Source organism: Mauremys reevesii, linkage group 9, assembly GCF_016161935.1.
Source record: "Mauremys reevesii isolate NIE-2019 linkage group 9, ASM1616193v1, whole genome shotgun sequence".
NCBI lineage: Eukaryota > Metazoa > Chordata > Testudines > Geoemydidae > Mauremys > Mauremys reevesii.
In genome coordinates, this window is record NC_052631.1 from 76113910 (window position 1) to 76128219 (window position 14310).

Sequence of the window (14310 nt, forward strand, 5' to 3'; positions counted from 1 at the left end):
TTTTCTTCAAATCTGGTTTAAAGTCCATGTACCAATTCGGTTCTGGAGTTAAAAAACCAAAAACCCTTGAATAGAATCATAGACTATGAGGGTTGGAAGGGACCTCAGGAGGTCATCTAGTCCATCCCCCTGCTCAAAGCAGAACTAATCCCCAGACAGATTTTTGCCCCGATCCCTAAATGGCCCCCTCAAGGATTGAGCTCACAACCCTGGGTTTAGCAGGCCAGTGCTCAAACCACTGAGCTATCCCTCCCCCTTTAAATAAATAAAAAAAAAAAAAACTGATCCAGGTCGGTCGGTCTGTCTGTCTAAGACAGACGTATCCCTTCACCAATCAGTCCGCCCATTGCCAAACCATCAGATGCACAGTAATAAACCTGTGCCAGTGGTAGAGTCAGGGGAAAAGTGTAATACTTCACTTTAGACCTTCTGAAAGCTTGCTGTTAGTGAATAATTGGCAAAAATATTAACGTTCTGAAAACTTTCTGCTTTAAATAAATGTGTGGTAAGGTGTTACACTGTTGCTAACATTAAAATATTTGTAAATATCTGCCTTCTATCTGATGTACTATCTGTAGCTCACCAATTCCTTTTTTATTAGCAACTAATATATTGTCACAATCTTAGTTCAGATTTTTTTCATCCACTGAGGTTTGACATGCTGCCCTTGATACTTTTGGCTTTTCAAAGAGTACCGGTAATTTAAGAATGAAAACAGGGCACTATGTCAGTCACTGGGCAAAAATTAAAAAGGTAACAATCCTTCATCCGGATAGACTTATGTTTAGAACATCTCTGACCGACTGACTAAGTAATCAAAAGAAATTCAGTCAATAGAAAGGGATGAAGAAGGCCTGATCTTGGAATGGAAAAGATTTTATTTATTAGATTAATTATACTTTTAGTTAACCACTTCTGATTAAAACCATAAACAGAGTGGTAAATTTTTTTGCTTCTGGTGTTGAAAATCTGGGCAGAATATAAGAATGAAAAGACTTTTGAATCTCAGATTTTTTTTAGCATACTCTTAAGGGGGGAGGGATAGCTCAGTGGTTTGAGCATTGGCCTGCTAAACCCAGAGTTGTGAGTTCAGTCCTTGAGGGGGCCACTTAGGGATCTGGGGCAAAAATCAGTACTTGGTCCTGCTATTGAAGGGAGGGGGCTGGACTAGATGACCTTTCAGGGTCCCTTCCAGTTCTATGAGATAGGAATATCTCCATATATATTTATTTAAACCTATGACTGGGCTTTAATATTGTGATAATATAGTAAAAGTTTGCTCATTGAAACATATTAAAAAAGGTAATTCAGTAGTTATGCTAGGAGAGCTCGTAGTCATTATATGTTTGGATAATGAAAATGCACATAATCCATAGCACGTGATTTTTCTAATCACATTTGTTACTCTGCAAGATCATACTCTCCAAATCTAAGCACACTGAGGGGCAAAATGGTAGTAAAACTTCTGGACTTCTTCCGCTCCCTCCCACCCTCCAAGGTGGCAGGGCTTTGATCTTATATGGTGTATTTCCCCACTCCCTTCTTCTCACACTCCAAATTCAGAGACCTTTATGTGAAGCCTCTATGTATTTGAGGTTATATAGCATTTGTAGGGAAGGAGACAGAGCTAGGGACACCCGTTTCACATGCTGCCCTTTCCTAACACGCTAGTGTAAAATATGCTGGTTCTTGGCATGTAAGTTAATATTCATTCTGTAAGCATTAATTTAAACAGATCTCTGTAGAAAAACTGACAAGTGCCTAGACCACAGGTCTAGCTACTTCAGGAACCTTGGGGGTTTCTACCACCTGCAATCCTGTTACTTGGGGAGGTGAGAGTGCAATTACTTTTGTTGCTCTGCATGCACAGGTGTGTGTCCTAGTATCTAGTGCTACTTCCTACACCCATAGTCCCTTACTAGATTTAATAATTGCTTTCTCAAAAAGATGGTGTATTGTGAAAACCTGCTGATTTTCTCTTTCCTACCCCCATCATCTTAGTTTTTTCCTATGGAGGCTATGATTTGGTGCATAGTCTGTTCTCTTTTCCTCGTACTAAAACAGATCATGATGTAATAACTTTTTGTTCAAACTAGATCACTGTTTTATATATAACAATTTTTGCAATAATTTGAAATATGAAATATTTTTTGGGTCAGGTTTTTCTTGTGAGGAAAATAATTGGTCCTGATGCTGGGCAGCTTTATGCAATGAAAGTGTTGAAAAAAGCTTCTCTAAAAGGTAAGTGTGTTTTCTTTATAATGGTCTTGGAAAATACTTTTGTTGTTTCCTGTGTTGAAGTCAGTATTGTAAATATTTTTGTATTAAATAGCCCTCTGTCTTAAACAAGCTGTTCTTTCAGTGAAGTCAATCCTTTCTTTGACATCAGTTTTTATTAATCTTTTTGAGGCCATGCCTTAAGAATTATTTCAAACCTGTCCAGATGACTTTAATTTTTTTTCATATTAACCTTCTGTAAGTCCATTTAGCATTTTTTTTATTACAGCAAGAGAATTACAGAGAAACAGTTTCCCTGTATTTTCCATGGTTCTCATTTGGTCAAAACTTCATTTGTCAAGTTTTGAGTCAATCTTGCTTTATTATGGAAAGCAAAGTAAGCCAAATTATAAGGTATTTCTGTCTTTAGAAGACACTTCACTGAACTCTACTTCACTGTGGGTTACATTTGGGCATGAGGTGTTACTGGTAGAAAATCCAAAATATAATCTTAATAGACAATACATATTCACAGGGGGCAGAATCCAGAAGCTGAAGTTCGCTGAAGCTCCCCCCCGCCTCCCCCCCCAAAAAACCTACCTAGCCTTCCCCAATTTTTTTACTATTTTTGAAAAGAAACTTGCTAGATCACAAAATATAGCTGGTTTTGTTGCGGAATTTAGAAAAAATAAAATATATAGAGGTAGGAGGGGAAAATGTAATATCTCAAAATAAAAAGAAATGATTTAAAGGGTAAATAAAGATTATTTTATATTTTTCTGGAAATTTAGAACTTACTTTTTACTGCTTCCCATCCTACCTTCACCTTACTGAAATAGAGAATTATTTATTACTATTCTGCTTTTTTTCAGTACGAGATAGAGTTCGTACAAAGATGGAGAGAGATATATTAGTAGAAGTAAATCATCCATTTATCGTCAAACTGCACTATGGTTGGTATTTTTGTTCTGTTGCCTATATATTTTTGGCAGGATTAGCTGTTAAGGGCATTAGTCATCTCTTTCTTAATAGTTGGAGTGCATTTGCTCTAAAACCTAGCTTTCATTAAGCACATCAAATGTAATCTTATTCTGCCTTACTTTTGTTAACAGTTACTGTAAGCAGGTACAGATAATGTGAAAGCTAGGCATAGATGACTAGAAATTTCTACCTTCCAGTATGTAACTAAGGACAATAAGGAAAACACATTAGTTGGAAAAAAAGTGACATTAACAGATAAACATCAATCCAACCTATCTGAAGCATTAACCTCTGCAGAGTTTAACAGAACCAGTATTCCTGCCTTGAGAGGTTTGAATATACCTCACTTATGTAAACATTCCTTTTATAATTACTGAGTATACCTCAGTTTTCACTATTGTGGTCTACATCTCACTCTGTGTCAAAGTATCTGCCCAGTCCATTCTGTATTGACAGCCTGTGCATCGTGTAGAGGCTTGTCATCTAGGCCTTTTGTCTCTGAGTTTTCTTCTGTAAGATTTGAACACATGTTGAGATGAATTGCAAACCTCTCAGGGATATATTTCTCATATGTACGTGCTTATCTGTTCCAATGTAGTTCAGATCAGGATAGTGCTTTTCCCAAGAGGCTAAAGAGTACGCTAAAATGTACCACTAAGTTTAAAATGTAATTACTTGACTTTTAATGGGCAGTGCAGGGAGTTGGAGTAAGAGGCTTCTTGTGCTTCTCCCATTCACTGCACGTATATATGAGCAAGTCACACAGAATCTTATCCCTTGTTTATATTTCAATCTTTATGCCATTGCCACGGGGTCCACTTACTGATCGTGGCTCCTTCTCGTGGCTGTCCTGGGGATTAGCTCTGCCCTTCTCTGGCGGTGTCCCTATCAGTCATCCTTTCTCACCTTGCAGGCCCCTCTTCCTCCAGGAACCACAGCCTCCTCTTCATGACTTGGTGCTTAATTAGTTGGTTGGGTCTGCCTGGCCTAATTCAACCTTCTCAGAGCCAGTATGAGGAATACAACACCCCATCACAGCCATATAACACGTTCATAATTTTTGAATGCATGTACTAGTATTAAGCTCCCCAGAGACTTTTGACAAATTTTGCAAAATGTCCCACAGATTTTTTTCTTTTAAAAAATCAATTTTTAAAACCAATACTTTGCAATAATTTAGGTACAATAACATTTGGCCAATATAAAAACTGGGACTGGCACACCAGTCGGCGTGGTGGAGCATGGATTATTTGTTTGAATTCCTAATCTCTTAATTTTTCAAATTGTTATGTTAGGTCCTAACAACTTGTGGCAAATTTTATTATAGTAGAATCTCATTAATTCCCATATTAATAATTAAAAACATAATTATTGTACAAATATTGGGGTCTCCCCATGTTTAGCAAAGATGTAATAGAATGGCAGTGCTGTAGTAAGATCTCGTGTCACAAAGACTTTGCAGTATATTAGTAGTGGTCACCTTTTTCAAACTTCCCTGCACAAAATATTAACATTAATAAAACTAAATTACATTTCTCAAATAAATGAATATTATACATTTTGGTGCAGTATTCGTGTGGTGGTAATTATTCAGGTTAGTTCACAAATTTCACTAGTTCATATGAATCTGTCATGCCTAATTGAATTACCTCAGTTCAGAAGTAACTGTGCTCTATTACACTAAAATAAGTCTTAGAATGCCTGAGTATTGTCTAATTTCACCATTGTCATATAAAACTATCCATTAAGTTTTGTGATGTTTTAAAATCAGCCTTTCAGACCGAAGGAAAGCTATATTTAATATTGGATTTTCTCAGGGGAGGAGATGTATTCACACGATTATCCAAAGAGGTAAGTACCTACATTTTAACTGAATACAATAGTAAAATTTTTTTCAAAGAAGCACAGAAATTAGAGCTGGAAAATGTCATCCTTGTCTAACCCCCTGCGAATATGGGGTTGTTCCTTATGTCTTTTTCTCTAATTTTTGACCCATTCATTTTTAGGAACTCAGTTGAACTTTCATTTATATATATGTCTCCATCCCTTGGGACAATGTTCCATAGCTTAAGAAACCTCGGTGTCAGATTTTTATTGATAATTGGTCTAAAATTTCTTTTCTGTACCTCCCCATACCAAATTCTCTAATCTAAAAGTGGTCTTGTTGCATAGAGACCTAATTGAGGTAAATCAGGTTTATATAATAAAGGACAGAGGTGTAATTAGAGCCTGATGTCAGTTTACCTGCCCCTGAGAGTCTGTTGAAGCATTTTAGTGTTTAGTTTCTTGAATTTGGAATATTTTTTTCTAGGTAAAATACTTTTTTCAATTTTGGAGAAATCACAACCTTGATTGACAGCTCACTATTGTTTGTTTGGGGAGGGATGTTAATTGTGCTGCTCTGATGATATGTCTTTAAATCTGTCTGAAATTGCATGCGGACTATAATGATATTTGTAATATTTCAAGCTAAGAAATATTTCTGTTTTTCAAAACTTTTCTGTAAAAATTCTAGGTGTTGAATTAAACTTTTGAAAATCTCTTCATAATGAGTTTTTAGTGCTTCATAAATTTCACAAGTCAAGATTTTAAATCTGCTTCCATATGATCTTAAGACATTCCTTTTGATAATGTCTAACAGAGGACATTGTCTAAAATTGGGCAAAGGAGCTGGCTGACTGACTTCGCTGATGTGAAATGGATTGTCAGTAGTAGTTTCAAATTAGTATTCTTTATCTTTAAGAACCAATGAGTTGGATTTTCTCAGTGCATCTGTTTCCGAAAGTCAAGCTACATATTGGGGATGGGGCAGGGAACTAAGTGAGCTTACCTAGTATATGCCCTAAAATTACACTGAACTCCTTTTATTAGCTTGCAATATTGATCTCTCCGTATTTCACAACTAAACTCAATGTAAATATCCTGTGGCTGTGCTATGAAAATATTGAGAGAGTTGTCTATTTCTAGGAGTCAGCAGACCTGTTAAGAATTAATGAGGCATAAAGCTGGAAAGTGGTCAATCTCTACTTCCATTTGATCTGAGATGTCTCCCTTAAGAAATCTCAGTATAATAGGAAATGAGTTCAGGTCTTGTGATAGTACAGCTAGAATTTACTGATCCTCAAAAATAGATGCTTAAATGAAGGGTGAAAATCTGTCTGTAAAAATATTGGCTGGGTATCTGAAAAAGGCATAAATCTCTCTTTTAGGAGTAAAGAAATAAGCAATAATTTGGAGGTCACTTATTACTCAAATTTATTTTTGGTTTTCAACGAACTTCAGATTGTTTCTAAAGTACCATGATTTTTTAAAACATTTCATTTTGTATCTTAAAAGGCACCTGAGATGTTTTCTATTGCAATACCACATGGCAATGGAAAGTGAATGACCCATGCCGATTGAGGGGGGACCGGTTCCTAGGGCCACTTGAAACCATCCCACACATGGATTATCAGGCATATCCGAAATTGTTTTTGAATGAGATATTTAAAATGTTAATTTGGGACTTTTTCGGCTGCAATGCAGAAAATGGCTGATATCCATCCAATAAAGCACTTTTACTGCAGCTTTCACTTCAGAAATAAAACAATGCAATTTGTTGACTTTTACCACATTTCATTTGCGGGAAAAATCATATTTAAAATGAATTTGTGCAATATTGTTAGGTTGCAAAGTAATAATTAGAATAATTGTAGTTGGAGATTTGGAAACTTCCTTTGTATCTTTGGACTGTAATAGTCATTTTTGTTCATTGTACTTCATTCTTAATTAAAAAATAGGAGAGAGAACTGTAGCTTTCTTTGTGGACACTATAAAAGAACTTAAGCCTTTTATTTCTGTTGCATAAAACATTGACATGACATAAACTACAGTAATACCTGTGTGCTGTGCAAATTAGGAATAGTAATCTTGAGCAGAGCTGTTCAGCAATAAGAGTACATCTTGTATTCACAGTTTCAAACACTGATATATATTATTAAGCTTAATCAACACTGTTTATACAAGACTAACTAGTCCTATATAAGGAGACTAAATTAATAAAGTTTCTACACTCCTTCACACTCTCAATGATTTCAGCAAATGGAGAATAGTTCATCTTGGAATATAATTTGAGGTTTTAAAGACCTAAAAAAAATACAAAATCTAAGAATATAGATCTCCAAAATGCTTGAAGTTATTACTGGTTATGTTATAGTTTCCTCAGATAATGACTGTCTGTGTAGCCGTATGGTACCAGCATGTTAAATCAAAATAGTAAAGTAATATGTATGCCATAACACTAAGTGAAGAAAGGTGGTGAAAGGAAGAGCAAGTAGTGAGAGCAGAAGGGAGAACTCACTCTGTTTCTGAGGGCAAATATATTTTTCTCAAACCTGGTGAGGCCCCAGGTCAACCAGCTAGCGTACATGGTATTGTATATAGGTAAAGCAATGCCTTATCTGTACCCCACATTTGTGACTGGTTGTTCCTTATTTTATGTGAATGAATCCCTCAATCTTCTTGTCTAGGCATTACTAACCTCCCCTGGTGTAACATTTGGCTAGGTACAATTGAATATATGTTCAAGTCTCCTGGGTTATATGTGGCATTTAGAGCATGAATTTCTTGTCTAATAGGCCAAGTTGCACAAAATGAGCAGAGATGATCCCATTACCTCCTCCACCCTATCCCTTGTGATGTAGTGAAGAATCATGGCCATTGAAATAGTTCTCCCTCAGACTGATTTCTGTCTGTGCAGAGACTGTCTAAATGATTTATATTTTGTATGTATACCTATTACAGTACTACCAAAGCATTTGAAAAGGATAGAGAGAGAGAGAGAGAGAGAGATAATCAGTTATTTGAGCATTGGCCTGCTAAACCCAGGGGTGTGAGTTCAATCCTTGAGGAGGCCACCTAGGGATCTGGGGCAAAAATTGGTCTTGCTAGTGAAGGCAGGGGGCTGGACTTGATGACCTTTCAAGGTCCCTTCCAGTTCTAGGAGATTGGTATATCTCCTATTATTATTATTATTATTATTATTAGAGAGAAAAGGAAGCTGGAGGAAGACAGACACAGAGACACACACATATTTGTGTGTGTGTATATGTATATATGTGTGAGAGAGCTTTTTTCTACAATCAGTAAGGCTACAAACTTGTTTTTAAATGAAAGCTGAGATTCTCACATAATCGCCTGACCCCAGGAGCCAGGGCTTTGAGAAGAACAGTAAATACCATGAGACTTAAAATCATGAGTTGGCAACACTGCTGCTGTGATTTTTGAAGGAGTTAAATACTTGAAAGTCTTAGAATGTATTGAAGCAGGTCTAGAATAAGGAGAGTGAATAATCTCTTGGCTGCCAGAGAACATCTCTACTTCTGTTGCACCGGGGAGGGGCGAATAAGTAGAGACTGTGCCCAAACATCCTTGGCTCTTTTACATGAAAAGCCATAGTGATAAGGGAGAGAGGCAGGCAAACTAAAGAAGAAAATTCCTGGATCTAGTTTTTTTCCCATTGACAAAATACAACCATCAAAATGTAAAGATGTGCTGTTGCTGTTTAACCCAACCTTGTAGCAAAATGCTCAACCCCTCCACCCTCCAAAAAAAGGGAGCAGAAAAGGTTTGAATGCATCTCTGTTCATGTAAATGATGTGCAGATTCTGTCCATTCTTCAACCTCATTCACCTCAGTAAAGTATGAATTTAACTTTAGGAATGGACAGTTCCTTTTTTAGAAGGAAACTTACCGTATATACTTGTTCATAAGCTAGCAGAGATAGAACGGAAGAGGCGGGGCCAGAGAGTCTCCGCTTCTGGCCACACTGCTCTCCCTCCAGCCTCTGAAGCAACTGCAGCTCTGGGACTGTCAGGCTGCAGCCGTGCTGCTCGGCCCCATCCCCTCACTTTGTTTACTTAAGTTTACCTCCATGCCTGTGGATGCTCCAGGTAAACAAACCATCTCAGCCTGCCAGTGGCTTTTCCTGATGGCCTGGGAGCCAGTTTGCTGACCCCTGAATTATAGGGTCGGCTTATGAACGGGTCATAAAATTTTTCTATTTTTACTTATCCATCTGGGGGGGGGGGTCGGCTTATAAATGAACCGGCTTAGGATCGAGTATATACAGTAATAATAATAAAAAGTCTTAATAGTGTTAACATCACTCAGTTGAAAACTATAAAATGGGAATATAAAATGTTAAGGTTACAATTACACAGCCTGTATATTTTGTACTGTTGTAAGCAATAGTATATCAAACTACATGTTAAACTGGAAAAACAGGAATAGGAAGTGCTCTGTATAGGGCATTGTGGCTGAATGAACACTGGTAAACCAGCAAGTCAGATACAAAACTTAACTTTCCTTTAACTATGCTACCTTACAGTTGCAATAACATTTAGTTTTACTTTAAGTTCTGCAAGAGCTGGATTGTGAGAAACACTATAAAATAATTTCAAGGTTAGATATACAGAAAACTTCATAGTCGATAGTTTATTGTTGCATATCACCTGTATTAAGTGACATTGTCTTCTGAGAATTTGTGAAATGTAGTAGTTATGAGAAATATTTGAATTTAGGGAAGCAGAAGAATTGCCTGTTTTTAGATTGCAGTATTAGAAACTGACAAGATCTGAAGGTAAATCTATACAGTTCTTATTAGGTTATGTTTACAGAGGAAGATGTGAAATTCTACCTCGCAGAACTGGCCCTTGCTTTGGATCATCTACACAGCTTGGGGATTGTATACAGGGATCTGAAGCCAGAAAAGTAAAGTAAAATTTATTTTATCCACTATTACACGTATTTTGTTTAATTATTTCTTTTCATTTTCATTATACATCTCTATAATTATATAAAATGGAGTAAAAGATGTTTTTATAAGCTATAGTATTGGGTTTAATAGTTAAATATATGCATTGATTGAAATATAATGTACAGCATTATTAAATTAAAGATTGGGAGATTGGTTCAGATCTGTCTTTTAGCTACTATGTTTAAAATGTCTTATATAAATATTCCTGTTACGTGTATTGGTGAATGTGAATTTTAATTTTCAGCATTTTGCTTGATGAAGCAGGACATATCAAGTTAACAGGTAGGTAAAATTTAATAGTATAGCTCTTAAATATTTTAATGAAATTAGGTATTTTATGGTGGAGTTCCATATAATTTCTTGTATAACAATCTTGATATACCAGTACTTAATTTAACAGTTGTTTAAATTAACGGATATAGCCCTAGATCAGGAGTCAGTAGCCTTTCAGAAGTGGTGTGCTGAGTCTTCATTTATTCACTCTAATTTAAGGTTTCACGTGCCAGCAATACATTTTAACATTTGTAGAAGATCTTTTTCTATGTCTATAATATATAACTAAACTATTGTTCTATGTAAAGTAAATAAGGTTTTTAAAATGTTTTAAGAAGCTTCATTTAAAATTAAATTAAAATGCAGAGCCCCCGAGACCGGTGGCCAGGACCCGGGCAATGTGAGTGCCACTGAAAATCAGCTTGTGTGCCGCCTTCGGCACTCCTGCCATAGGTTGCCTACCCGTGCCCTAGATTATGCAATCTGATCTACACTAGGAGACTATTATGCCTGTGCATAATCCCATTGAAGTTAGTGTGACTCCACATGAGTGAGATCTGCCCATGTGGATTAGATGGCAGGATTGGAGCCATCGTATTTGTGTTAAACTAAAAATAAAAAACAAAAACCACTGAAAAGTTTAATTTCTGTGGGTAAAGTGGTTTTAGAAATTGTTTATAAACTTCATTTTTAAAAATAAGGTAAATAAATTCAGATGACACTTCATCAATAACAAAAATAAATTACTGTTGAGATTATAGCAAGGTTGTGATTATAAAATGTCTCTTTATCTGAAGATCAACAGCTAATGCGATTGAGCAAGGCAGAGGTTCAGTAAAGCTGAAATGTCAATATGCTGACTCGGTCTTTTAAGAAAAGAAAGATTTAGTGCAGTCATGTTCTTTTAAAAAAAATATAAAATGTGATTTCAGAAATTATAGTCTAATCAGTTTAAAAAGAAAGGTACAGAAAAATTCTGTATTACAAGAAAAAGTGATGCTATTTTCTTTTAGAAAACCAACAAGACTTGCATTATAAACATTTGGATATGTAGAAAGTGTTCTGAACTAGTTTATTCTTAAATTATATTACCATATTAAAATTACCACTTAGATTATATCATAAAGTCCACTATATGCTGTGCTGTATAAATACTAACAGCCATTAGAACCACCTTGCAAGATTAAAAAGAAATTCATTATTTAAACTCTCATCCATTTAGTGCAATGTATATACGCAATAGTTTTACTTGTAATCTTTTATTCTTTCTGATAGAACTTTTAGCCAAATGGGCTTTGCTTAGATCACAGAATTACTGGATATTCATTATTTAAAAGGATGTGTTTTTGTTTCAGACTTGCTTTAGACTCTTAGGCAACATCGGGGATTTGAATCCCTATACAATATTATTGATTTCTGGATACCATTCTCTTGGACTCCTTCAGCTTCTGAGCGGTTTTCTCTCTCGCTTTCTGCTTCTCTTGAAATGCCAAAAATCTAAATTGAGGGATTTAATTTAGATTAACTGCTCCTTCCAGACCACATTTAAACACCTTAGCCATTTGGGGCTTTCACAGGGCAGGGACTAGTGGAAAGGTGGGGTCGGGAGGGTGGGGGGGGGTAGTGAGAAAATCAGGGTTACAGGATTATATTGTTTTGTAGGGTACACCAGTACTTAAATTCAGTTTCAACTTGGGTCCAAAGGAAAATAATTATTGTAATTCTTTGAGGCTTTTCTTTTCCATCAGCATTTGGAAGCTGCTTGTAAGGCAGCTTTTTTAATTAACAAGCACTTATAAAATTCCATTTTCCTTCTTACAATGGAAAGGAGAACTGAGAGGTGTACTTGATATAAACAAGTCTGACTTTGACAAGTTTATGTATATCTGGAGTAGTAAACCCCGGTGTAGATAGTGGTAGGTCAACAGAAGAATTCTTCTTTTGACCTAGCTGCTGCCTCTCAGGGAGGTAAATTACCTATTTGCTGATGGGAGAATCTCTCCTGTCAGCGGAGGTAGCGTCTACACTGGAGTGTCCACACTGCAGTGGTGTAACTGTGCCGCTGTAGCGTTTTAAGTGTAGAAATACCTTAAGTTTGATTTTTACATAAGCTGTTTTCAGTAAGATAAGGCCATGTCTACACCAGCAGTTATGTCGGCAAGACTTTTGTCGCTCAGTGGTGTGAAAAAAACACCCCTTTTGAGTGACGTAAGTTTTGCCTATATGTGTCCATATGCACAGCGCTGTGTCGGTGGGAGACACTCTTCTACCGACATAGCTGCCAACACTCATTGGGCTGGTTTCATTATGTTGTTGGGAGAGCTCTCTCCCCTTGACATATCGTGACTACACGAGAGCTCTTACAGCGGCATGTCTGTATTGGTACAGCTGTGCTGCTGCAAGCTTGAAAGTGTAGACATGGCCTTGGTACTTGGTGTTTTCTATGATGAAACATTCTTCTTTAAATCTAGTTTTTCCATCCTATAAAGCAAGCAGCAAAGTCTCAGCAAATAAGAAAAATAAAAGCAGAACCTTTCATAATTTTAAGGTTCTAAATATGTAAAGTTTTAAATACCTAATTGCAGATGTACTTAGCAACAGTAATGGTCGCTAAGACTTTCCGTTAACTTTCAGATGTTCCTGGCACTGTACAATCGATTGTGTAATGTACTATTTAACTTTCATTCTCCAGTGAGCTTTAGGATAACTATTTCTTTACTCATAAACAGTCTTTGGTTGTTTGAATCCAAAATATAAAATTATTGTATAAAATGCTGTTTTTAAAGTTCTTTACTAGATATATCTTTGTAATGCTGTTGTTCTAGACTTCGGACTCAGCAAAGAATCAGTAGATCAAGAAAAGAAGGCCTACTCTTTCTGTGGTACTGTAGAATACATGGCACCTGAAGTAGTAAACAGGCGAGGCCACAACCAGAGTGCCGATTGGTGGTCATTTGGTGTTCTTATGGTACTGTATGATTAATTGCATAATGTTGTTTGCAGTCAAATACTCTGCATGCCTCCACAGAGTAATGTTAAATTTATTTAGAATAAACTTGCCTAAGCCGAATTAGGACAACTTTAGGTTAAGGGGAAGTCCTGGGAGAAGCTGGTAACTAGATTATACTGAAGAAACAATAGTTTTGAAATAAGTTGAACCTTGACTTGTTTATATCTTTAGGGAAATGCATACTTCTAAGGCAGGGATTGGCAACCTTTGACACCCAGGGTAAGCACCCTGGTGGGCCGGTTTGTTTACCTGCCACATCGGCTGGTTCAGCTGATAGCAGCTTCTACTGGCCGTGGTTTGCTGTCCCAGGCCAATGGGAGCTGTGGGAGGCAGCGTGGGCTGAGGGATGTGCTGGCCGCCACTTCCCCCGCCCCCATGGGCCTGGAGCGGTGAACTGTTGCCAGTGGGAGCAACGATCAGCCGAACCTGCGAATGCGGCAGGTAAACAAACCGACCTGCCAGGGTGCTTACCCTGGAGAGCCATGTGCCAAAGGTTGCCGATCCCTGCTCTAAGGATTATTGACATATATGTGACTTTGTAGCAGTCCAGAACAATTTTATTCAGTCACTTTGCTAGGTTGTTGTTAGACTTCAGTTTGAATGTTTCTTTGACACATTGCTTAGTATTTACATTAGAAAAAAAAAAACCAAAAACCCGAGTTTGGCAAAGCATTCCTTTAAAAAATGTTTGTAACAACAAGCCTGTTGAATGAACAACATGGAGAAGTGGAATACACCAGTAATATTAATATTTGTGCTGTTGCAGACAGTAAATTGTTACACCATTAGCATTTGTACTGAGGAGGAAAAATAAAGGCAAACACATTTTTTGGCTACTTTTTTGTAGTGTAGCAGTACATGACTTCAGGGAGAATTCCATTTGATTCCTCAAGTAGCTTTTGAATTATGATCCATGAACCACCATTAGTCTGCAAAACCCTCCAAGGTTTTTATCTTTTTATCCCATCTACAGTTGATATTGATTGTCATGTAAATTGCCTTCAAAGAGAAAATGTTTAACTTTTTTGGATAT

General features: G+C 36.8%; 1 protein-coding gene across 2 annotated transcripts in view; it reads left to right on the top strand.

The window, feature by feature from the left end:
* Positions 1-14310, top strand: part of RPS6KA6 (ribosomal protein S6 kinase A6) — an 83289-nt gene that overhangs the window by 30734 nt on the left and 38245 nt on the right. The window contains exons 4-9 of one of the 2 annotated variants that reach the window (XM_039487998.1): positions 2160-2241; positions 3090-3170; positions 4970-5049; positions 9842-9948; positions 10239-10276; positions 13093-13235. In XM_039487998.1, the coding sequence (XP_039343932.1) occupies positions 2160-2241; positions 3090-3170; positions 4970-5049; positions 9842-9948; positions 10239-10276; positions 13093-13235 (531 nt within the window). The remainder of the gene's footprint in view (positions 1-2159; positions 2242-3089; positions 3171-4969; positions 5050-9841; positions 9949-10238; positions 10277-13092; positions 13236-14310) is intronic. The other variant, XM_039487999.1, reaches the window with a different exon arrangement.